Source organism: Bufo gargarizans, chromosome 1, assembly GCF_014858855.1.
Source record: "Bufo gargarizans isolate SCDJY-AF-19 chromosome 1, ASM1485885v1, whole genome shotgun sequence".
Classification (NCBI taxonomy): domain Eukaryota; kingdom Metazoa; phylum Chordata; class Amphibia; order Anura; family Bufonidae; genus Bufo; species Bufo gargarizans.
Window position 1 is genome coordinate 428,364,071 of NC_058080.1, and position 23,177 is coordinate 428,387,247.

Sequence of the window (23,177 nt, forward strand, 5' to 3'; positions counted from 1 at the left end):
GGGTTTCTGACTGGAAGCCTGTTAGTGAATAGTATGGACAGATCATATGACCGTGCAATGTTATGATTAGGACGAGGACTACTGGTTACTGACAAGGAGGAATTTCTTTAGTGACTTCTGTAACCATGTAGAAGTATAAACTACACAGGGTTTCATATATTAACCTTCTGGTTTGTTACAGTTTTATATCAGTAACTGCAACAGTATGAGGCTGAACAGCAGTTTTCAGTGATTTTTCAAGTATTAACCCCCTCCCACTCCAGTATGCGATTCATCTTAATGCTTGACTGCTACCCTTGTACGTGTGCTCATATAGGGAAAGCTGTCCGCCCACATGACTCCTAAGCTTGGAAAGAACAGAGATTTAAATTAATAAAATACAATTTGCCACAAAGCTATGCATCAATCTGCTCAGCTCCTCCGTTTTAGCAATACCTTTCAAATAATACATCGATTTTTTGCAAAGTGCAGCATTTTTTTTTATTGTTTTCCTTTACACCTGTTGGTATCATATGCATATGTTTTGAATACATCCTGGAAAATACTGACAATTGAAGCTCTTATCTATATGGTATTAACAGTGGACGATACAGAGACACTGAAAACTCAGAGAGATGTATTTTCCATCGTGCCTACCGTCTAATTGAAAAAGGTTAAATAAATGTTTAATACTGAATTATGTCCATTCCTTTAGAGAGCCAGCGTTTACAACAGGATCTTCAGAAGGTGGAGCAGCTGGAATCTAAGATAAACAGCGAGATGACATCCCTGAAGGAGAAAATCCAGCAAATGTCTGAAGAATTAAGAACATACAGTGACTTGGATGCCCTCAGGGCCTCAGCAGAAGACAAGAAAAAGGTACCGGTAATTGGTTAATATGTTTACTCTGCTCCAGGTAGAAGCTCACCCAAACTGTTACCAGGGCCTCCTCCCAGTCTGGAACGTGTCATCTGAAATAACCTATTGTTTAAATCATGGTTTTTTTGTTACGCTGTATTTTATTTTTTTTACAGTATTTGGTGATTTTTTCCTCATATTTTATATATATATATATATATATATATATATATATATATACACAGTGGCGTACCGCCCATAGAGGCAGACCACGCCACTGCTATGGGGCCCGCGGCACTGGGGGGCCCGTAGCGCAGAGAAGGCCCCGCCCGCTCATGACATGCGGCCGGCTATGCGGCTGCTTTTCTTATGCCCCAACTCTTCTTCTGTAATCGCCGCCAAGCCGAAGTCGTCTTCCCCTGCAATACCCCCCCCCCCCCCCGGTCTGACCTGATCCTGACCTCCTGACTTGATCCTGACGCGGAATCAGGATCAACCCAGCCTGCATGTAGAGCTCGAGTCGCTGGCCAATCAGCACAAGGCAACTCTGTTGAGGCAGCTGCTGATTGGCCAGTGGCGCAAGGGAGGCGGGAGAATCGGCTCAAACTTCGCCGTCGCCAGTGTGCCTGAGCTGAGGAGGCGAAGATTCTGAAGCAAGCACCTGTGTGTGTGTCCCTGGCTCCTGGCCTGAAGTAAGTCAGACTCAGAACCGTTCGTCCTGCCATGTCACTGCCTGCACTCCCTGCAGCAGTGCCTGGCCGACTCTGACATGTGACTATATATTATGCTGAGGCCCGTTAGTTTACAAATCTCTGGGGGGCAGGGTGATATCTCTGCAGGGAGCTCGGCCCATATGCTGCATGTAGTACGCCATTACCCATGTGGAGAGTTCATGTATTATTACTGTGCTCTTCAGATCAAACCCTCTAGTATTATATGACCAGATACCCGCAGACCAAGAAATCCTTATATGATGTCCCAAGTGATAGAGCCCCCCTAAATCAATAGACCTCCAGCAATTTTCATAAGACAATGGACCCCCAAATCAGAGATCCCCCAGGAGCTGTGGTATGAGAGAGAACATCCCTAAAAACAGAAAACCTCTAGCAGATGTTACCTGTAAGTAGGCACCAACAGAATAGGAACCTCTCAACAGATTTCTCATATGGCAGGGTATCTCCAGATCAGGAAACCCACACCAGATATAGTGGCCCAACCATCAGATGTCCCATGTGACAGGGTGCCCCCAGGTCCAAAAAACTCCCAGATGTCTCGTTTAACAGGGCACCCCAAATCAGGAGACCTGCAGCAGATCTTATTTGTGACATGGAACCCCAGAAATAGTGCCCCAACCATCAGATGTCCCATGTGACAGGTCCAAAAAATCTGGCAGATGTCCCGATTAACAGGGCACCCCAAATAAGGAGACCTGCAGGATGCAGCAGATATCCCATGTGACAGGTCACCCCCAGGAAACCCCTAGCTTATGTCCTATTTGACAAGAACCTCCAGATCAGGAAACACCAAGCAGATTTTGCAGCCGCTGTCCAGTAGATGTTCCATGTGACAGGACACCCCCCTGATCTGCAGCCGCTATCCAGTAGATGTCCCATGTGACAGGACACCCTGGAGCCTCTAGTCAGCAGATGTCATATGTAATAGGACACTCCTGAATCAAGAAACCCCCAACTGATGTCCCATGTGACAAGACACCCCCAGATCAGAAAACCCCTTACAAATCTTGTGAAAGGGTTCCTCCAGATCTGGGGCTCTCACCCAGAAAATAACCCATGTGACAGAACACCCCAGATAAGGAATGTAGATGCAGATATTACATGTGAAAGTTTCTCCCATGTGAAAGGACAACCCTGATCTGCAGCTCTTATCCTATGGGCTTCCCACAATCTGGAGCTTGCACCCAGCAGATGTTCTATGTGACAGGGTACCCCCCACCAATGAGGAAACCCCAAGCAGATCTTCCACATGATAGGGCACCTCTAATCTGGTACCCCCACCATTTCACAGAACAAACCCTTATTGGAAAATACATGTACATTTTATACGTTACTGCAACAAAGTTGGTTAATAATAAAGTAAAAATGTTTATCCCTAACAGTTTCTGTAGGTCATGTATAAATTTATTTAATGGGGGTGTGGCATGGGAGTTGCCAGGTCAGGAAGTGGGAGGGGCCATGGTGGGTAGTGGGCGGGGTTAAGGGGCCCAATTCAGATTTTTGCTATGGGGCCCAGTGATTTCTATGTACGCCCCTGTATATATATATATATATATATATATATATATATATATATATAGATAAAACAAAAAAGTGAAGAGTAGCACACAGACTGCAAATACAGGTGCAAAAAATCCTTCAAAAGACCAATGACCAAGGTCTTGTTAGTTATCTTGAGAAAAAAGAAGGCAGCACTCTGATGCCTTCTTTTTTCTCAAGATATATATATACACATACATGTTAAAATAAAAAAAATTATAAGCTCACCCCTTACTTCAGCACCATTTTCTGTGGTGTTCCTTAAAGGGAACCTGTCATGTGGATATTTGATTATAATCTAACTAATTATATACAATCATTAACTACTAAAAAGTACCTTAGATGTATTCACTTACTGGTGTGACAGATGGTTACCTCATAATATACACACAAAGATGCCACATGCTAATGAGCTGATTTGAGTCCAGCGTGATGTCATTGAGTCCAGCATATATTTAATTCAGAGCTATAGCCAATCCCCTGCCCACCTGCTGCTGATTCATATGTAAAAATAACTGTCAATCAGCAGCAGGTAGGCGGGGAGAGTCAGGAGCTCATGAATATTCAGGACTCATCATTATCAGCTGGAGCTTTTCAATACAAGATGTTGGCAGATTGACTGGGTCAATTAAAGAAAGTGACCCAGCATTGTGCTAAGCGAATCAGTCACTTATTTATGTTGCCCTTAGTTAGGACACCATAAAACTGCTGCTGCTGTTTATTTGCAGCCAATCACTGTCCTCAGCAATCTACAGTAGTCCGTGATGTGCCTGGATTAAAAACCTCACCGCTGCAGCCAATCTCACTATTCTCAGCTGTAGACCGCTGTCGATTGTGATTGGCGGCAGCAGTCAAATGCTGTATCCAGGACTGGAGTAAGGTATGATTATGTTTTTTTTTGTTTTATTTTTTCATTTTAACACATTTTAGGGATTTTCCAAGATTTTTAGTTGCTTTCTGCCATGAGTGCTGGATTTGAGCCTGGCAGAAACTGGGCAACAGGTCCAGCAGTGAACGGCAGTATCCATCAATGTGAGATCCAGTAAACTCTGACAGGTTGTTGCCTGCTGAAAAAGCCTGCCAGATCAGGCTACCACACATGTGAATGTAGCATAAGATAGGCCATCAGAATCAAATGCTTCCAGCACTGACCCCCGCCAATCAGCTGATTACATAGACCGCAGCGCACTGAAACCAGGGTCATTGCACAAGCTCAGCCATCTTTCTATTAAACTCCATGGAGGAGTAAGGGACCAGCAGACTATTGCTCTCCTGAGATTTCCAGAGGAGAATATCCTTTGGAGAGGCCATACATATTTAAGATGGGAATACTCTTCTAAAGGGAATTTATCAGCTTGATTATTGTGCCCTGAGTGCTCTATATACAGTAATAGACATAGTACTGCAAACCTCAAATACCTACCTTATGGACAGCTAAAAGTGCCGAGGGGGGTAAACTATCCGTTATGCACCAGAGAATGGCAGGAGGTTACATGAATTTATGTAATAGACTGTAACTGGAAATTGTTTATTTTATCAGAAACTCCAGGAAGATAAAATAATTCTAACCAAACGCAGAGACACCTTTAAGAAGACGATGGTACAACTGAATGCGGAGAATGATAAACTGAAATCCCAACTGCAGGATAATGAGACACACTCTCAGGTGACTGAAAATTCCCGGGGTCCTGGCTCATGTCTTTTACTCCATTTGCTGTATCATGGGACGTTGGAGCAATGAGATCTGGGGTCATATAACATCCACTCATATGATTTAGAGCTGGGCATGCTCTGGAGTGTCACAGACAAGTATTAAAGTTCCCTGGAACTCAGAGTTTGAGCCTATGCTTCAAACACTTATCCTGGGGGAATGACCTTTGTGTACCGAGGCCTGGCTGCTTGTTCATGCAGGTGGCTGCAGCTGGTACTACAGCTCAGGCCTATTCACTTCAATGGACTGAGCAGTAGTGCAGGGCACAACCACCCTTATGGACGAGCCATTGTGCATGCATAAACTCTTCAGCTAATCTACCAAGATCAAACATTGATGTCCCATCCAAAGGACAGGCCATCAATTTTAAGTTTTGCAAAAATCACTAAATGTCATACTAATCTTCCTGAGTCCTGACGCCATGACCATATAATGGATTTCATTCCCCAAAAGCTGAGTTTCTACATAAATAGTTTTTTTATTCATTCTGTATTCACAGCTCACAAATCTGGAACGAAAATGGCAACAGCACGAGCAGAACAACTTTGTGATGAAAGAATGTATCCTTTACATTATTATTTATTTAAAAGGGATTACATATGAAAAGAGATTTATATCGTACATTATTGAGACGGGACCCTGACCGCAAGGACTTGCAGTGTACAAAGGAAAGCTGGTCAGATGGTAGTATAGTGGCATCGGTGTTATTGCAGGTTGTAGGCTCTCCTGATTAGTTTTCAGGTTCTTTTGAAAGTTTGGATGGTAGAGGGAGTCTGATGTGCTGGGGCAACAGTGTCAGAGTATGAGAGAACATGAGAAACCTTGAAGACAATTTTGTAAGTAGCAGACAAGAGGAGAGCAGAGAAAGAGGTCTTGTGAGGATTGGAGATTACGTATGGGTATGTATCGGGAGACTAGGTCAGAGCTGTAAGGAGGGGTCTCATTGTGGACAGCCTTGTATGTTATTTTTAATATTTTTAGCTGTATTCACTGGGCAATGGGAAGCCAGTGAAGGCATCGGCAGAGGGGAAGGTTGAATAGGAACATGGGGAGAGGTGGCTTAACCAGGCAGCAGAGCTGAAGGTAGATTGGAGGGGTGTAAGAGTGTTAGATGGGAGGCCACAGAGGAAAATGTTGCATTAGTCCAGGTGGGAGATTATGAGTTCATTCATTAGCATTTAAATAAAGGGTTTCTGTCACCAGAAATACCTAAATTAAACTGAATTAAACTAAATGTCAGCTGAACCTAACTAGCCTATTCCTAGTTTTATCCATGCCCCCGTTACTCTAGGAGCAGGGGGGGGGGGGGTGTTGTTCCTGCTCCTAGAGGCTCCGTTCTCCCACCTCTGTCACCTCCCTCCAAGTCTTGATTGACTGGGCCAGGCAGCGCTCGCATCCTCCTGCCGGCCCTGAATGCATGGTAAATCTCGCGCCTGTGCTGTGCCGTCCAGTATTCAGCGCAGGCACAGTGAGGAAGTCGTCAGCCAGTGAGCGTCCTTACTTTACTTTTTTTACAGTAGAAATTGATTTATTATGCAAAGTCTCTGTACGGAGCGCTTGCTGCGTACAGTATTCAAACAAAGTATTATGCGAATCGACTTTGGATGTTTCATCCGAAGTTGATTCGCTCATCCCTAGTAGCCACTCTCCAAGTTAGTAAAATGAGAAAGTCCTTACCTATTTTATTATTCTGCTGTCCCTTGCCAAGACATAGTCATTCTTTGGTGTTCTCCTTGTTCTCTCTTCACTCATCAATGTAAGCTAAAGCTTTTTCTATGTCTCCAGTGATGTGCTTGCTCAGATCATAAAATGTAGATGTTGGGAAATGCACCTGGGTAGAGTATATTGGACCCGACATATGCCAAAAGATTTTCCTTTTGGTATATATGCAGACAGTATTTGCCAGCAGTTCTGCATGGAAAATGAAACAGTTGACCACGTGTTCCAGTACATCAGGGTATTACACAGCATCATTTTTTTTTTAAAGGATTGGAACATATGAAGCAGTCACGAGGATAGGTCATCAGTATCAAAATCCCAGAAAACCCCTTAATGGAAAAAACCCTTAGAAGATAGAAAAGGGGGCTGCAACGAGTCCCTCGGTTCAACATTGTCCCTCGTGGTCGTGTGTAAAAAGTCTCCGTCTGGTATACAGCATCAGCATTTCTTATATAGGAAGTCTAAAAATACCAACATAAAGTACACATTAAAAACAAGAATGTTATCTACAAAAAGAAACGAGAAGAATGATAATGGAAAATCAGAGTACTGTTCACTCTATTGTTAAGTCATAGGTTAGGCGGTGATAGCGAACCTTTTATAGACAGAGTGCCCAAACTGCAACCCAAAACCCACTTATTTATCACAAAGTGCCAACACGGCAATTTCACCTGAATACTACAGTCCAGTATAATATATCTTCCATGTACTTTATCATTTAGCTATAATGGCCTGCCTACATTTAGTGTGCTGCCTGTGCTGTTCATAGTGCGCCCTGCTCTGCTGAATGGCAGGAAAAGTCTAAGGCATATTGGTACACCATAGACTTTTTCCAGGGCGCAGGTGCCCACAGATAGGGCTCTGAGTGCCGCCTCTGGCACCCGTGCCATAGGTTCGCCACCACTGGGTTAGAGGAATAATTGATGGAGTTATTCAGGTCTGTAGGGGTACCAGATCCACTTTACCACCCTCTGTGTCAGCAAATGCTTCCAATCTCCCCCTCAAAAATTTGTCATAACACTGCACTTTAAACAAAGGTGGTGGTTTTTGGTGATTTTTCAGGCAAATTTTGCACACAGTGGCCCAGATTTATTTCCTACCCTTTTTTCCAACTGCTTAAATCCTGTTGGCTGTGGGCGTGGTCACATGCACCGCTCCAGCCAATGACCGGCTTCAGCAGTAATGTGCTGCTAGTGGCCACATCACTACTGAAGCCAATCATTGGCTGGAGCGGTGCATGTGACCATGCCCATAGCCGACAGGATTTAAGCAGTGCCAAAACCTGAAGATGGAGAGAGCGGAGGCAGTGCGGAGGACTGGAGCAACATGGAGTAAGCAAGTATGAATCTTCTTTTTCAGGAGGTAGGCTGGGCGCTACACTTAATATTATTATTATTATAAAAATAAAAAAACTTTTAAAGTTTAAAATGTCCAGGAATCATTTTCAATTTGCCACCGTCTTTCTCCTCCCTTACTGTTTCAATTCCCAATATGTGTTCCCTGATCCTCCGTCTCAGTTCTCGCAATGTAAGTCAAGTAAAAAAGTAAAAAAAAAATATATATATATCTCCTTGACATCTCTATGCAGTCATAGCTTCAAAGAGCCAAGAGAGTGACTACAAGCAAGTGATGAAGAATGTAACTAAGCAGATAGCAGAGTACAATCAAACTCTTGTAGCTGCTCTGCAGAACTCCAGGAGCTGAGCTTTCTAGTTCACCAATCAGACCACCGCACTCATCTGAGCGCTGCCTCCTACTTACTGTTTAACGGCATTCCGCCTAGCTGTTGTAGTTACTGCCGCTATAGGTAGACAGCTTGCAGTTAAACATTCAGCAAGTCGCGGACTCTCACAAATCCCATGTACTGTGTTTGAACTGGCTTGATACAAATCATCTGATATAATAGTCATTTCCGTTTGTAAAGTTGACAATGTATAAATGTATACAAAAGAATAAATACAAATTATTTCATTATCTGGTTGAAAGTGTGGGATTTTTTTTTAGTTTTTCAAAACCGGACCACAAAATCGCAGATGTGAAAGTAGCCTAAGCCGTTGTCGCGTAGTTTTTACAGACTCCAGAACATCAAAAATTTTGCTTTCATGCAGCAAGACACGTATAGAGAATGAAACGTATCAATCCATTCGTATGACTGACCTAACCAAATCGGTTGCTTTATGGAATTGTCATAGTCATACAAAAATGATTTAATACCAATTAAAATAATAGAAAACGAATTTCTAAGAATATTCACTATAGTCTTAACAAATACAGTACATCTAACCTACTGCTGTTGTTTTTGGATGACGCCATCTGTTTTACAGCAGGACTAGAGTGGGCCACCTTCATCTCAAAGCGGGGCACATTTGCCATACAATGGAGGACATTAAAAAAATGTGTATGCCAGTTTTGTGGTGTATCAAAAATTGCATTTTTTTTTTTATAGAAAAATAGCATTTTGAGTTTCTACTCCACTCTTGGCACCTTCTTAATAATGAGCAGAGCTTGCCAAAGAGGGTATTTACTAGGATTTACACCAGAAAAGGTTTTCAGCTTCTGGCACATGGACATCATAAGCGACAAATTTATTAAGAGTTGAGAGGCTGCATCTTACGCCTTTTTACTAAGACTGGCATGTGAAGCACCATTCTTTAGTAAATGACCCCCAACATCTGAAATGTTTTAATAAACGCTGCTGATCCCAAAAAAAAAAAAAATCCTCAAGGTAAAGCTTTTCTATGTCCAGTGAATTAAATGAACCCTTCAGCCTTTTTACATGGCCGCGTGCGATGCTTATAAAGTAATGCCAATGTGCTGTCAGCAAGAAGTAAAGGACGGGATGAACTGGCCAGATGCCCGCTAGGTGTGACTGTTGTGAGGTATGAAGGTCTGAACACTAGTCAGGCATACTGCAGGAAAAGGAGTGGGCACGGCAGGGATAGTTTTGCACTGGAGGAAGGGGAAGCAGAGCGTTTCAGGAACAGGAGCCGTAATAGAAAGGGAGGGCCAGATAATAGCATGCTGAGGTGTTAGATTTACTATACGCCTGCCAGATACTAGCATCCCATTATATTAGGGTGGGTGAGAGATGACGCCTGCATTCACATATCACCCAGACAACTGTAATATTCTCAATAATATGAGTTTATTAGATAATATATCATTTTTACATTCGCACCAGCAAACTGTGGAGCTGGTGAGTGAACCCATTACCCATCACAAATCTGTTGTATATCTGACTTATCACATACATATCACATTCATATTGATATTCAGGTCTCTAAGTTGATGTTTGTCAGCAGTAATTTATAAGAGCTTCTAGAACAAAGGCTCCATACAACCCCCAAATATTAGTCCGTGTACTGCATACTATGCCTCCAATTTAAAGGGGTTATCCAAGAATTAATATTGATGACCTATCCTCTGTATACTGTAGGTCATCAATAACACATCAGCAGGGAACCCCGACAATTAGCTGTAAGATGAGGCCAGGCCACGTCTCCGTACATCGGTCACATGGCCTAGTTGCAGCTCAGTCCCACTGAAGTGTGTGAGGCACAACCCCTTTAAGTTGCAAGTACTGGTGCAGCCTGGCAATTAATTGTAACTTGCATGTGGTTACCATGGCCAAACCTTTTATTAAAGGTTATTCTTTCAGTTTCAAGCGTTCACAATTTTCAAGATCTTTGTTTGCTGCCATCTAGTAGAATCCTTTATGTTTTTGTTCAATTAGGATTACCATAATCATTATTATTTGCCAAATGCTGGAATAATGAGAGAGAGGGTGAATGTTTAAGGCATTTTAATTACTTTCTGCAAAGTCAAGAGTTTAGATACATTTCATTAATATTTGGTACCATTGCCCTTAAAATGTTTGACTTGGGTCAAACGTTTTGGATAGCCTTCCACAAGCTTTTCACAATAGTTGGTCGGAATTTGGGACCATTCCTCCTGACAAAACTGGTGTAACTGAGCCATGTTTGTTGGTCACCTTGCTCGCACCTGCCTTTTCAGCTTTGTCCATAAATTTTCAATAGGATTGGGATCAGGGCTTTGTGATGGCCACTCCAAAACATTGATTTGTTATCCTTAAAGGGACACTGTCAGGCCTTCTGAGCATATTTAGATCTTTATATGCCCTCCTAGTTCTTGTAATAAGTTTCCAATTCATATAAGTATTATACCTGTGCGCATTGTAAAACGTTAAAAATAATCTTTATAATCACCTGTCAATCAACTGTCCTTTGTGCGCAGTTACGCAGGCGCAGAATGGAGAGGCTGAAGCGACCTCATAGAAACATAGGGGACAAAGGCGCGGTGTGATCCCAGCGAGTGAGGGTGCCGGGTGCATGCACACATGATGCTATTGAGGCCGATGACCGTAACTTCGTATTGGGCATGCGCGGGCTCTCCGAATGTCAGGGACAGGAAAATACCGCCCAGCGAAGTGGATTCTAATGAGATGGGCGTCTCTAAGGATCCAACAGTTGGGGCGCGGCTGGGCACAAATGCGGCGCAAAGAACGCCTTTTGGGCACAAAGGACAGTTGATTGACAGGTGATTATAAAGATTATTTTTCACGTTTAACAATGTGCACAGGTATAATACTTAAGAAACTTATTACAAGACCTAGGAGGGCATATAAAGATCTAAATATGCTCAGAAGGCCTGACAGTGTCCCTTTAAGCCACTCTGTAACTAGTTTGGCAGTTTGCTTTGGGTCATTGTCCATTTGGAAGACCCATTTCCTCCCAAGCTTTTACTTCCTGGCTGATGTCTTGAGATGTTGCTTCAGTATTTCCACATAATCTTCTATCCTCATGATGCCATCTATTTTGTGAAGTGCACCAGTCCCTCCTGCAGCAAAACAACCCCACAACATGATACTGCCACCCCCGTGTTTCACAGTTGGGATGGTGTTCTTTCCCATCTTGTTTGTACTTGTGTATAATTGTACAGAGGAACGAGGCACCTTCAGGTATCTTGAAATTGCACCCAAGGTTGAGCCAGACTTGTGCAAGTCCACAATTCTCTTCCTGATATCTTGGCTGATTTCTTTAGACTTTCCCATGATGCTACACAAAGAAGCAGTGTGTTTCAGGTGTGCATTTAAATACATCGACAGGTGCCAACAAACCTAACAGAAGCTTCTAAAGACATGGCATCACTATAGAACTATCTTGAAACAGAATTATGCCATATGTCTACCTGTGTATTTTATTAGGTTGTTGCCTCTTATATCTCAAGCTGCTGATTGCCGCCAGATTCTCCACTGATGTACGTTTTTGTTTTTGTTGTACTATTTCTGTACTTAATGTATGACCTTAATACATCTGTTATTCTGAGAGTGATTGCTACTCAAAATGCTTATATGACGACGAATATATATTCAATAAAGCATTTGAAACATAAAGACATGGCATCAGCATATAGGCAGTCAAAGGCATAGTAATCTTAGTGTATGTAAACTTTTGACATTCCAGAAAGTAATAAAAATGCCTTAAAACATTCTCTCTCATTATTCTGGCATTTGGCAAATAATAATAATAATTATGGTAATCCTAATTGACCAAAAACAGGAAAGGTTTATTCTGATTTCATGTCAGATACTGAGAAAAACATGCATATGTGTCTTTTTATATAGTGTATGTAAACTTCAGGTTTCCATCCATGTTGTATGCTGCTTTCCAGAGATACCCTATTATACACAACCATGTTTTAAAGGGTTTGTCCACTTTTTTTATATATTGATGATCTATCCTTGAAGTGAATGGGACGGCTAAAATGTAATTACACCTGCTCACCGCTGCGGTTGCGATGGTGAGCAGATAAGCAATGAAGAGAAGGCAGCTCTCATACGAGCACTACTCTGTCTTCAAACAGCTGATCAGCAGGGGTACCAGATGTCGGACCCCCGCCGATCTGATATTTATGACCTATCCTGAGGATAGGTCATCAATATAAAAGAAGCAGACAACACCTTTAAGGTATCGCTATACCTAGGCTACATTCACTTCTGAGCTAGTCATTTCCGTTGTTCTTCTCCCTTCGATGAGCAGCATCGATAACAGAAATGAATGGAGCCGAACAGACCCTATTGACTAGAATGGAGTCCATTTGTTTTTTATTTGCATGTAGGACTTTTTTATGTAGTCTTTTTGGCATAATCTGAGACAGAGGCACTGAATGGATCCTCCAGTGCAGATGTGAACAGGCCCTTATATAACAAACAATGGTCTCTTCCCTAAAAGTAAACTGTGTGTGTATGAGCTATGGTAGCAATTATTGTAATCAAAGAGTTTTGTGAACTGCCATAATGTGAGCCACAATTTTAACCCCATTACAATGGCACAAATATGTACTACAGCTGGAACACCTACCCAACCCATACCCTGGATTCCTCTCTTGAGTGCATTTTCCATTTTCTGTTAAAGCTGCTGGTACAAAATACCTTAAAGATCCTGCCTTTCACATCCTAATCTAAAAAGGAAACAGGAAAAAGGAACTTAAACTCCCAGTGCTTAGACAGCAGCGAGACAGTAGTATACCAGTGTCCATGGGAAAGCAGGGGGAAACTACGGTATGCTAGAGCAGCAGCAAACAAAACCGTCAAGAAGTCATAGTATGTCATCTGCACCAACTCTATGAACACTCGTGGAAATTGGATGGATATATTTTGGAAAGCATGGATTTTTTAGCACTTTTTGCTGTCTGTATCTCACAACTCATCATTTCAGGTAAGACAATCCCTATTATATACGAGATTGTGGAGCGTGGTTTGTCTTCCGTTTTCTCTGCCACAACAGTTATGAGACCAAGCAAATCCACATCAAAAGTAAAATTCAGAACATAATTGACTATGCATAATAATAATTCTACACTATACAGATGTCTATCACGTACAGTAGATACCGGCAGCTGTCTTGTACAAAGAATAAGCGGACAGATTTTCAATATGTCTGAGACAAGTTCTATCTGTTGTTGATTTGCATTGCAATATGTTGTACGTTCTATTATGTTGTACGTTCTATTACTGTATGTTGTATGTTCTATTATGTTGTACGTTCTATTATGTTGTACGTTCTATTATGTTGTGTGTTCTACTTGGAAAGGTGGTAGGAAATTGCATTAACAACTACAGCAACCCTGCCTCCAGCAGCAGGAGCAATCCACTGATAACATGCCAGACTGCCATGAATTTCAGTTCATTGCAAAACTACAGGCTGCCATAAAGAGCAGCCTAGAGTCTGTTAATGGATCGACACACATATTATATACATACTACTACGGTGGCCAGAACTTTTTTTATTTTTTTACCTTGAGAACACCATTAAAATTTTGCCCTTACTATGTCAAACCACATGACAACGAGACCCCTTAGCCTAGTAATGGCTATAAGATTCTTAAAGAGGACCGGTCTGATCGCCCGACATGTCTATTTTACTGAATAATTGTACTTTCTATAAAGGTGGGTTCTTACACAAATTTTTGTTAGTGTTTTTCAGCAATATTGCATTTTAAGTGGTATAAAAACACCAGCTCCGGTTGTTAGCTGAAAGTCTCTGGGAAAGGGGAAATGTAGGCCACACAAGGGTTTTTGTTAATCAGGTGACATTTTTGGGTCTCTGGGGTGTTTTTCGTTTTTATTTTCAAAACATAAAATGCGGAAGCTTTAGTTTTTTTGTTTTTTTCGTTTTTACATCTTCTCTATAGTTAAAAAAAAAAAAAGCACAAAAAATGGTTTGCACAGTCATTTAGAAAAAAAAAAAGCTATAAAAACTTCATATGGTATGGAAATAAGTTGTGAGCGGTTTCTGGTGTTTTGACAGTAGCAAATAATGGCAGTGCAAACTCGTGTGTGTAGGGACCCTAATAGAACAATTATGGAGCATCTTTTCTTAGATTATGTTGTACTGTTCCTCTGTTATTCAACTTAAAATTTTCTGAAAGGATTGACAACTGGAGATTTTCACCTAGTTGTGGGGAGGCTACACACTCTGACACTGTCCAATCCGTTCTATTGACTGTAGGAACACACCCCTATGACAAGGGGAATAGTAATGCCCAGGTGACGATTATTCATAAATATTCAGGAGGACTAACAGGAACAGCACAACGTAGAGGTACATATGAAATACCGTAGATGTTCCAAAATTGTTAATTCCTAGGGTATTTACTTAAATAGACATGCCAGGAGTGAAATCAGATCCTCTTTAACTTTATAGTTCTTAGCCCAGGACTTGCTTCTGGGTATATGGTTCAGAACATGGTAACAAATGTCAGTAATGCTATGATATCCCTGGTATCAATGGTGTAACTACTGCTGGCAACAGCAATGGAAGAACAAGCTACATCTTTTTTGAGCCACTGGAAATAGACGTGTAAATCCATGTAATTTAATGCTGCATAATACAATAAAATGAAATATGGCCAAATGGAATCATTTGGAGGGTCAGATTGTAAGGCCTCTTTCACACAGGCGAGTTTTCCTCACGGGTGCAATGCGTCAGGTGAACGCATTTCTATGGGACTGTGCACATGAGCGGTGATTTTCACGCATCACTTCTGCATTGCGTGAAAATCGCAGCATGCTCTATGTTGTGTGTTTTTCACGCATCGCAGGCCCCATAGAAGTGAATAGGGCTGCGTTAAAATCACAAGCATCCACAAGCAAACAATTTTCATGCATGGTTGCTAGGAGACGATCGGGATGGGGACCCGATCTTTATTATTTTCCCTTATAACATGGTTATAAGGGAAAATAATATCATTCTTAATACAGAAATTAGGGAGGGAGGGGTTTAAAAAATATATATATAATTAAACTCACCTTATCCACTTGTTCGCGCTGCCCGGCTTCTCTTCTTTCTTCTTTTTTGATGACCTGGGAGAAAAGGACCTTTGGTGACATCACTGCGCATGGTGATGGATCATGTGATGGACCATGATGTTAACAAGGAGTTTTAATAGGTGTAGTTAGCCCTGGTGAAGGGACTGGACTGATACTATAAGATGCTATAAGATGCTAAAGGGGCTGCCTCTGAGCTGATCATTGTAGGTCTGGCTTTTGAAACCCAGACAGCTGACATTACCCAAGGAAATTGCATCCAGGCAAACATGCTCAATGGTGGACATACAGATGAATTGGTGACCATTTAATACATGTCTGAGACTAGTACTGCCTGGAAAAGCTTATTGTTTAATGCTATGTACACCTTTGGGGGTAATTTGTTTTTTTATTATTGCATTGTACTAATTTTGTGCTAAAATATTTTTTTTAAATTGGTCTTTATTAAAAATACCGAATCCTTTTCTGTGTACAGAGCTGGCATGCTCTTGTAGCACCCTTTGGATTTTTTGTGTTTTCTGTCATCTGAGAAGCAGATGGACTCCTTATATCTGCTCTCTGAGATTATAAACACTCATTATAGCTCAGTTCTTATCTTACTGATTAGAATGTGGCTTAAATAAGTAACATAGTAACATACCCGAAAAAAGACATTTGTCCATCCAGTTCGGCCTGTTATCCTGCAAGTCGATCTACTGAGAGGTTTATGACCTCTTAGTAGTTTAGAGATAAGGTGTATTAGATGTCCAGCACAGAGTGAAAGTACCAGTCACATAGCTAGAAAAACAGTTAATCCTTTGTGACAGAACAGCTCAATATTTTTAATAACTTCCAATTGGAAAAAAGATTTTAAGCCAAAAATGAGTAACATGCAATCATTTAAAAAAATTGCCTCTGAAGGTGTACATAGCCTTTAATGACTCCTTGGACTGAGGTTGTAACATTTGAAAGAGTAGAAGGTTTGTAAAATTCTGGAATTGTTTCCTGTTATCGAAACATTAATCAACACTCTGCAATGCATAAAATAAATTGGCAATATCCATATGATGGTTAAAGTCAAAACATATATCATAAATATACACAGTTGGATTTTGCAAGAGGTTTGTGTCCAAGGGCAGCCTGAAAAAAATGCACCTGGTCTTCAGAGTTGGAGCTAGACTGCAGTCTATGCATTGGGCATTGGTGCAGTAGTGTCTATTTAATACAGATATACACATACATTGAACCTGTTACAGCAGTGGGCATGGAACCACTTTGTCAACCAGCAGATTTGACTTTGGGCTAAACCTAAGGGGGTTATACTTGAAGTACCGGGTTATTCACCTTTTAAAATCTTTGCAAGAATCTTGACTTCACTGAAGAGGAACCACCAGACCACTACCTCCAGGAGTAGTCTCTGTGTGATTGACAGCTGACCCACAGGAGTCAGATATACCTTTGCAGAACACAGAGGGTCAGACAAAATTGTAGTCAGGGACATGTCAAGGTCAGGGCTGACGGAGTATGTGCTATACAGTAAACAGTCCAAGATTAGGGTAGGCAGGAAAGGGTAAATACAGAGGTCAGGCACAGGTCAAGTCAAGCAGTGGAGGGTCAGAATCCAGTAAACAAGCAGAAGTCGATACACAGGCAGACAAACAAATAGAGCACACCTTTGCAGGGAACTAGTAAGCTATGAAACCTATTGCTCAAGCACCATCCCACAGGAGACGATTGCTTTTGCTTAAAAAACAATCCAGATATGCTACCTCATAATCGCTTTTACTCATGTGAAGTAAATGTACTAAGTAATAATCTTTAGGGACGCATTTATCTCCACAAGGTATGTAGGTGATAAGTGTCTGATCAGTGGGGTCTGACTCCTTGATGAGTTTGGTACAGTTTTAAATATGTCTAAAATAGTAACATAGTATATAAGGCCGAAAAAAGACATTTGTCCATCCAGTTCGGCCTGTCATCCTGCAAGTTGATCCAGAGGAAGGCAAAAAAAAAACTGTGAGGTAGAAGCCAATTTTCCTCACTTTAGGGGAATAAAAAAATCCTTCCCGACTCCAATCAGGCAATCAGAATAACTCCCTGGATCAACGACCCCTCTCTAGTAGCTATAGCCTGTAATATTATTACACTCCAGAAATACATCCAGGCCGCTCTTGAACTCTTTTAGTGAACTCACCATCACCACCTCCTCAGGCAGAGAGTTCCATAGTCTCACTGCTCTTACCGTAAAGAATCCTCTTCTATGTTTGTGTACAAACCTTCTTTCCTCCAGACGCAGAGGATGTCCCCTCGTCCTGGGGATAAATAGCTGATGGGATAGATCTCTGTACTGACCCCTGATATATTTATACATATTAATTAGATCTCCCCTCAGTCGTCTTTTTTCTAAAGTGAATAACCCTAATGTTGACAATCCTTCAGGGTACTGTAGTTGCCCCATTCCAGTTATTACTTTAGTTGCCCTCCTCTGAACCCTCTCCAGCTCTGCTATGTCTGCCTTGTTTACAGGAGCCCAGAACTGAACACAGTACTCCATGTGTGGTCTGACTAGTGATTTGTAAAGTGGTAGGACTATGTTCTCATCACGGGCATCTATGTCCCTTTTGATGCAACCCATTATCTTATTGGCCTTGGCAGCAGCTGCCTCACACTGGTTTTTAATGCTTAGTTTGCTGTTCACTAAAATTCCTAGGTCCTTTTCCATATCAGTGTTAGCCAGTGTTTTACCATTTAGTATGTACGGGTGACTTGCATTATTTCTTCCCATGTGCATAACCTTACATTTGTCAGTGTTAAACCTCATCTGCCACTTCTCTGCCCAAGCCTCCAATCTATCCAGATCCATCTGTAGTAGTATATTGTCCTCTTCTGTGTCAATTAGTTTACACAGTTTAGTGTCATCTGAAAAAATGTATATTTTACTGTGCAAGCCTTCTACAAGATCATTAATAAATATAGTGAAGAGAATAGGGCCCAATACTGACCCCTGAGGTACTCCACTAGTGACAGTGACCCAATCTAAGTGTGTATCATTAATAACCACCCTCTGTTTTCTATCATTGAGCCAGTTACTTACCCACATACAGACGTTTTCTCCCAGTCCGAGCATTCTCATTTTATATACTAACCTTTTATGTGGTACAGTGTCAAATGCTTTGGAGAAGTCCAGATACACGACATCCATTGATTCGCCGCTGTCAAGTCTAGAACTTTTTAATGCACAACGGACCCCAAATGGCCCAGAACATATTCATTTATATAAAGGTTTCAATAGCCACAGGCTATCACATTTCTGTTTTTGGCCTTTATTTTACCATTTAAAATATAACTTTTATTACTTATTTATGTTAAAATAATTATGTGAACCAAAAAATTGTGCTCTTGTGATTTAGGCCTCTTTCACACTTGCGTTGTCCGGATCCGGCGTGTACTCCACTTGCCGGAATTACACGCCGGATCCGTAACACCGCAAGTGTACTGAAAGCATTTGAAGACGGATCAGTCTTCAAAATGCGTTCAGTGTTACTATGGCAGCCAGGACACTATTAAAGTCCTAGTTGCCATAGTAGTAGTGGGGAGCGGGGGAGCAGTATACTTACCGCCCGTGCGGCTCCCGGGGCGCTCCAGAATGATGTCAGAGCGCCCCATGCGCATGGATGACGTGATCCATGCGATCACGTCATCCATGCGCGTGGGGCGCCCTGACGTCACTCTGAAGCACCCCGGGAGCCGCACGGACGGTAAGTATACTGCTCCCCCGCTCCCCACTACACTTTACCATGGCAAACAGGACTTTAGCGTCCTGGCAGCCATGGTAACCATTCAGAAAAAGCTAAACGTCGGATCCGGTAATGCGCCGAAACAACGTTTAGCTTAAGGCCGGATCCGGATGAATGCCTTTCAATGGGCATTAATTCCGGATCCGGCCTTGCGGCAAGTGTTCAGGATTTTTGGCCGGAGCAAAAAGCGCAGCATGCTGCGGTATTTTCTCCGGCCAAAAAACGTTCCGGTCCTGAACTGAAGACATCCTGATGCATCCTGAACGGATTTCTCTCCATTCAGAATGCATTGGGATAATCCTGATCAGGATTCTTCCGGCATAGAGCCCCGACGACGGAACTCTATGCCGGAAAAGAAATACGCAAGTGTGAAAGAGCCCTTAAAAGTCTCGGTGAGCGGGGGGTGTGGCCTCAGAGCGCATGGAGTAAGTCGCACCGCTCATCGCTCCTGCCGAAATCCTGATTATTAGTGTGGTAGCAACCACTGAATCGTTGCTTTTACCTTACCTGGTGGGTGAGAGGTGAACGGAGGGTGCGGTGACAAGTTTGTGTGCTCCGACATGCCGAGGAAGTCCAGCAAGGGGCCGCGATCCGACGGGCCAGAGGTGAGCCAGCATGGCGCCGAGGAAGAAGAGGGGCCGGCCTTACAGCCGAAACTGAGCCAGAGTGCGGCCGCAAAGCTGAGCACGTTCGCTCGCACGGACTGCGGTGTGGGCGAGGGGGCCGAGGGAAAGGAGACAGACGCACATACCTCCTCTGAACAGGAGGATGGATCCATCGATGGAGAGGCCCTGGATGCGGTGAACTGGCCGCCATTGACCCCTGCACGCCCTGCTAAAAGCGCAGTAGGCCCTAAAGCTGGGGCCAATGAGGAACCCACCTTAAAAGATATCATGGCTGCTGTGGCCAGCTGTAACAGCACCCTGAAGGTGCTTACAGTGCAAGTTGGCAGCCTGAGGTCTGATGTGTCGATAATTAGGCATGACTTGCATAAGATTTCTGAGCGCACCTCTGAGTTGGAGAAGAGGGTGTCCACCATAGAGGATGATATTCACCCTTTGCAAATGGCGGCAAAAACGACTGCTAAAGACATAGCTGCATTGTATGCCAAGACAGATGATTTGGAGAACAGGTCCAGAAGGAATAACCTGCGGATTGTGGGAATGCCAGAAAAGACGGAGGGGGATAATGCCACTGAGTTTGTGGAAAACTGGCTGCGTCAGCTATTTCAAGAAAAAGGTTTATCTTCCCTGTATGCGGTGGAGCGGGCGCACAGAGTCCCCATGCGTCCGCTCCCGCCAGGAAGGCCTCCTCGTCCTATACTGGCGAAGATCCTGCATTTTAAAGACCGGGACACTATCCTGCGGCAATCAAGGGACAATGAGGAGATGGTCCTGAATGGGGTTAAAGTGTCCATATTCCCGGATTATTCCAACGAGGTGCAGCGGAGGAGAAGCAGGTTTCTGGACATAAAGAAGAGGCTGAGAGGATTACAAGTCCAGTACGCTATGTTGTTTCCTGCTAAACTGCGTGTGGTGTCCACGAGCGACAATTGAGAAGTGGGGCTCTGGACACTTGAAGGAGGCAAAGATATGGTTCTTATGTTTACTTGATATATGCATTTGCACTCTAGGGTTGTTTTTAATGTTGCACCAGTTAAGGAGTGTATTATGTAATGCTACCAATAGGTAGATCCTGTGGAGGGAGTAGGTGGCTGAGAGGAGAGAAAATGTGTTTCTCAGATGTGGGGAGGATTCTCTACCTGAGGAACTGTGTTATAATCTGTTATGATTACTATATGTTGGGGGACAAGGCGCTCTCGGATTGCCCTGTTTTAAAGTGGGAGGTTGATATCAAAGGGATAGTGATCCCCAGTTACAGCAAACTGAATTTGAGAGGGAGGGAGGGGGGTGGGAGGGTAGGGGGGCAGTTGGGGGGAAGGGTTAAGGTCATGAACTATGAGCAGAGGGAGTATGAGTGGGCTGTGAGTTTCAAGTATGGTTTGAAGTTCTATCATGTCACAGGGGATTAGAGTTTTAAGTTGGAATGTGAGAGGAATGGCAGATGCAAAAAAGAGACAGTGTGTTTTTCAGTACTTAGGACGGTTTCAGCCGGCGATATGTTGTCTTCAGGAAACGCATCTGATTGGAGACAATCTACAATGGATGAGTAAAAATTGGGTGTCATATGCGCTACATTCCACCCATTCCTCTCACTCTAGGGGTGTGAGCATGATTGTACACAATAGCATTAGGTATGAGCATATGCAGGACTGTGTGGATGCTGATGGTAGGTATGTGTGTGTTGTATGTAAGGTGGATGGAATACAGGTGGTGCTGGTGTCTGTGTATGTGCCCCCACCATTTGCATCCCCATTGATGAGAGAGATTATGGACTTTGTGGCGGACTTCCCTGGGTTGCCGTGGCTACTGGTTGGGGACTTCAATTGCACGCTGAATGACTCCCTAGATAGGTGTAGGGTGGAAGGAGCAGGTGGTTCACCGGGGAGCGGGGCCCTCAGGAATATTATGTGTGAAATAGGAGTACATGATGTATGGAGACTGCGTAACCCTGATAAGCGCGTTTTCTCGTGCAGATCAGCCACGCATCATTCGCTATCGCGTATTGATTTGGCCCTTGTTAATGATATAATGCTGCCACTGGTGAGGGATGTTGTCTATCATCCTCGGTCGTTGTCTGACCATTCTCTGGTGCAGATTGACTTGTGCCTGGGGGTGCTCAGACAGGGACCTAGGCTGTGGAAGTGTAACTCACATTGGCTGAATGTGTTGGGTGACTTATCTGGGATCTCTCTGGAAATTAGGGAATTTTTTGCTATCAATACAGGGACGGCTTCGATACCGGGGGTCTGGGACGCCATGAAAGCATTCCTGAGGGGAGTCTTGATGAAAGAAATTAGCAAGCATAAATCCAGGTCTAGGGAGGCGGATGTTAAGGCGCATGTTCTAGTGGCTGAGGCTGAGAGAGAGTTTGGTAGACTCCCCACCCTGGTTAATAGTGAAGCGCTGGCGGTAGCTCAGGAGCAGCTGAGGTGTCATTTAGTGCAGGCCGAAGAAAGAAAGAGAAGTTTTTATCGTCAGAGATCCTTTGAAGAGGGTGAAAGGGTGGGGCATCTGTTGTCAGTGGTTTCGCAGGCCCAGAGAGTCTCCTCTTGTATTCAGGAACTGATGGATGACATGGGGAATAGCAGTCAGGACACAAAAGGAATATTAGATATTCTAAAAAGTTTTTATGTATCTCTATACGCTTCCACTGGCTCTAGTTCTGAGGAGGCTCTGAATGATTTCCTGGTGGGGGCACAGTTACCGGTGCTGTCAGAGGAAGATAGAGAAAGGCTGGAGGAGCCGATTGCTCTTGAGGAACTGGAGGCTGCGCTTGGGGGTATGGCAAATGGTAAGGCGCCTGGAGCTGATGGCCTCCCTGTAGAGGTATATAAAAAGTTGCAGGGGATATTACTTCCTGAATTACTTAAGGTGCTTGAGCACTCATTGGAGGCAGGTTCGCTACCACATTCGATGCAGGAAGCTATAATTGTGGTTTTACCTAAACCTGGGAAGGATCCTAAGGTACCCGATTCTTACAGACCAATTTCGCTTCTTACAGCTGATGTTAAGCTCCTGGCGAAGGTGTTGGCGAACAGGCTGTCCAGGGTGATTCTGACTATCGTGCACCCGGACCAGACGGGTTTTATGCCTGTGAAGTCGACGGCTATTAATCTTCGTAGGCTATATGCTAGTTTAAAAATTCCGGCGGATAATTGTGGAGACAGGGCCTTGCTCGCTCTTGACGCCGCCAAGGCGTTCAATAGTGTGGAGTGGAGCTACCTGTGGGGGGTCTTGAGAATCATGGGCTTTGGACCGCGGTTCGTTCAGTGGGTGAAGGTCCTATACTCTAGTCCCAAGGCGAGAATCAGAGCCAATGGAGGGTTGTCAGACTGTTTCGCCCTGGCCAGGTGCACCAGACAGGGATGCCCATTGTCGCCCTTGTTGTTT

The 23,177-nt window shown here is 43.2% G+C and overlaps 2 protein-coding genes across 3 annotated transcripts in view; both read left to right on the forward strand.

Annotated features, from left to right (window-relative positions):
• The window catches only part of IFT74 (intraflagellar transport 74), a 114,444-nt gene extending 105,936 nt beyond the window's left edge, over positions 1–8,508 (forward strand). The window contains exons 17-20 of the mRNA XM_044271818.1: positions 695–858; positions 4,651–4,776; positions 5,321–5,381; positions 8,129–8,508. Coding sequence (XP_044127753.1) covers positions 695–858; positions 4,651–4,776; positions 5,321–5,381; positions 8,129–8,244 — 467 coding nt within the window. The 3' untranslated portion in view covers positions 8,245–8,508. The remainder of the gene's footprint in view (positions 1–694; positions 859–4,650; positions 4,777–5,320; positions 5,382–8,128) is intronic.
• A 4,560-nt stretch (positions 8,509–13,068) lies between these two features.
• The window catches only part of TEK (TEK receptor tyrosine kinase), a 109,838-nt gene continuing 99,729 nt past the window's right edge, over positions 13,069–23,177 (forward strand). For both annotated transcript variants that reach the window (XM_044271829.1, XM_044271838.1), the window contains exon 1: positions 13,069–13,277. In XM_044271829.1, coding sequence (XP_044127764.1) covers positions 13,226–13,277 — 52 coding nt within the window. In that variant the 5' untranslated portion in view covers positions 13,069–13,225. The remainder of the gene's footprint in view (positions 13,278–23,177) is intronic.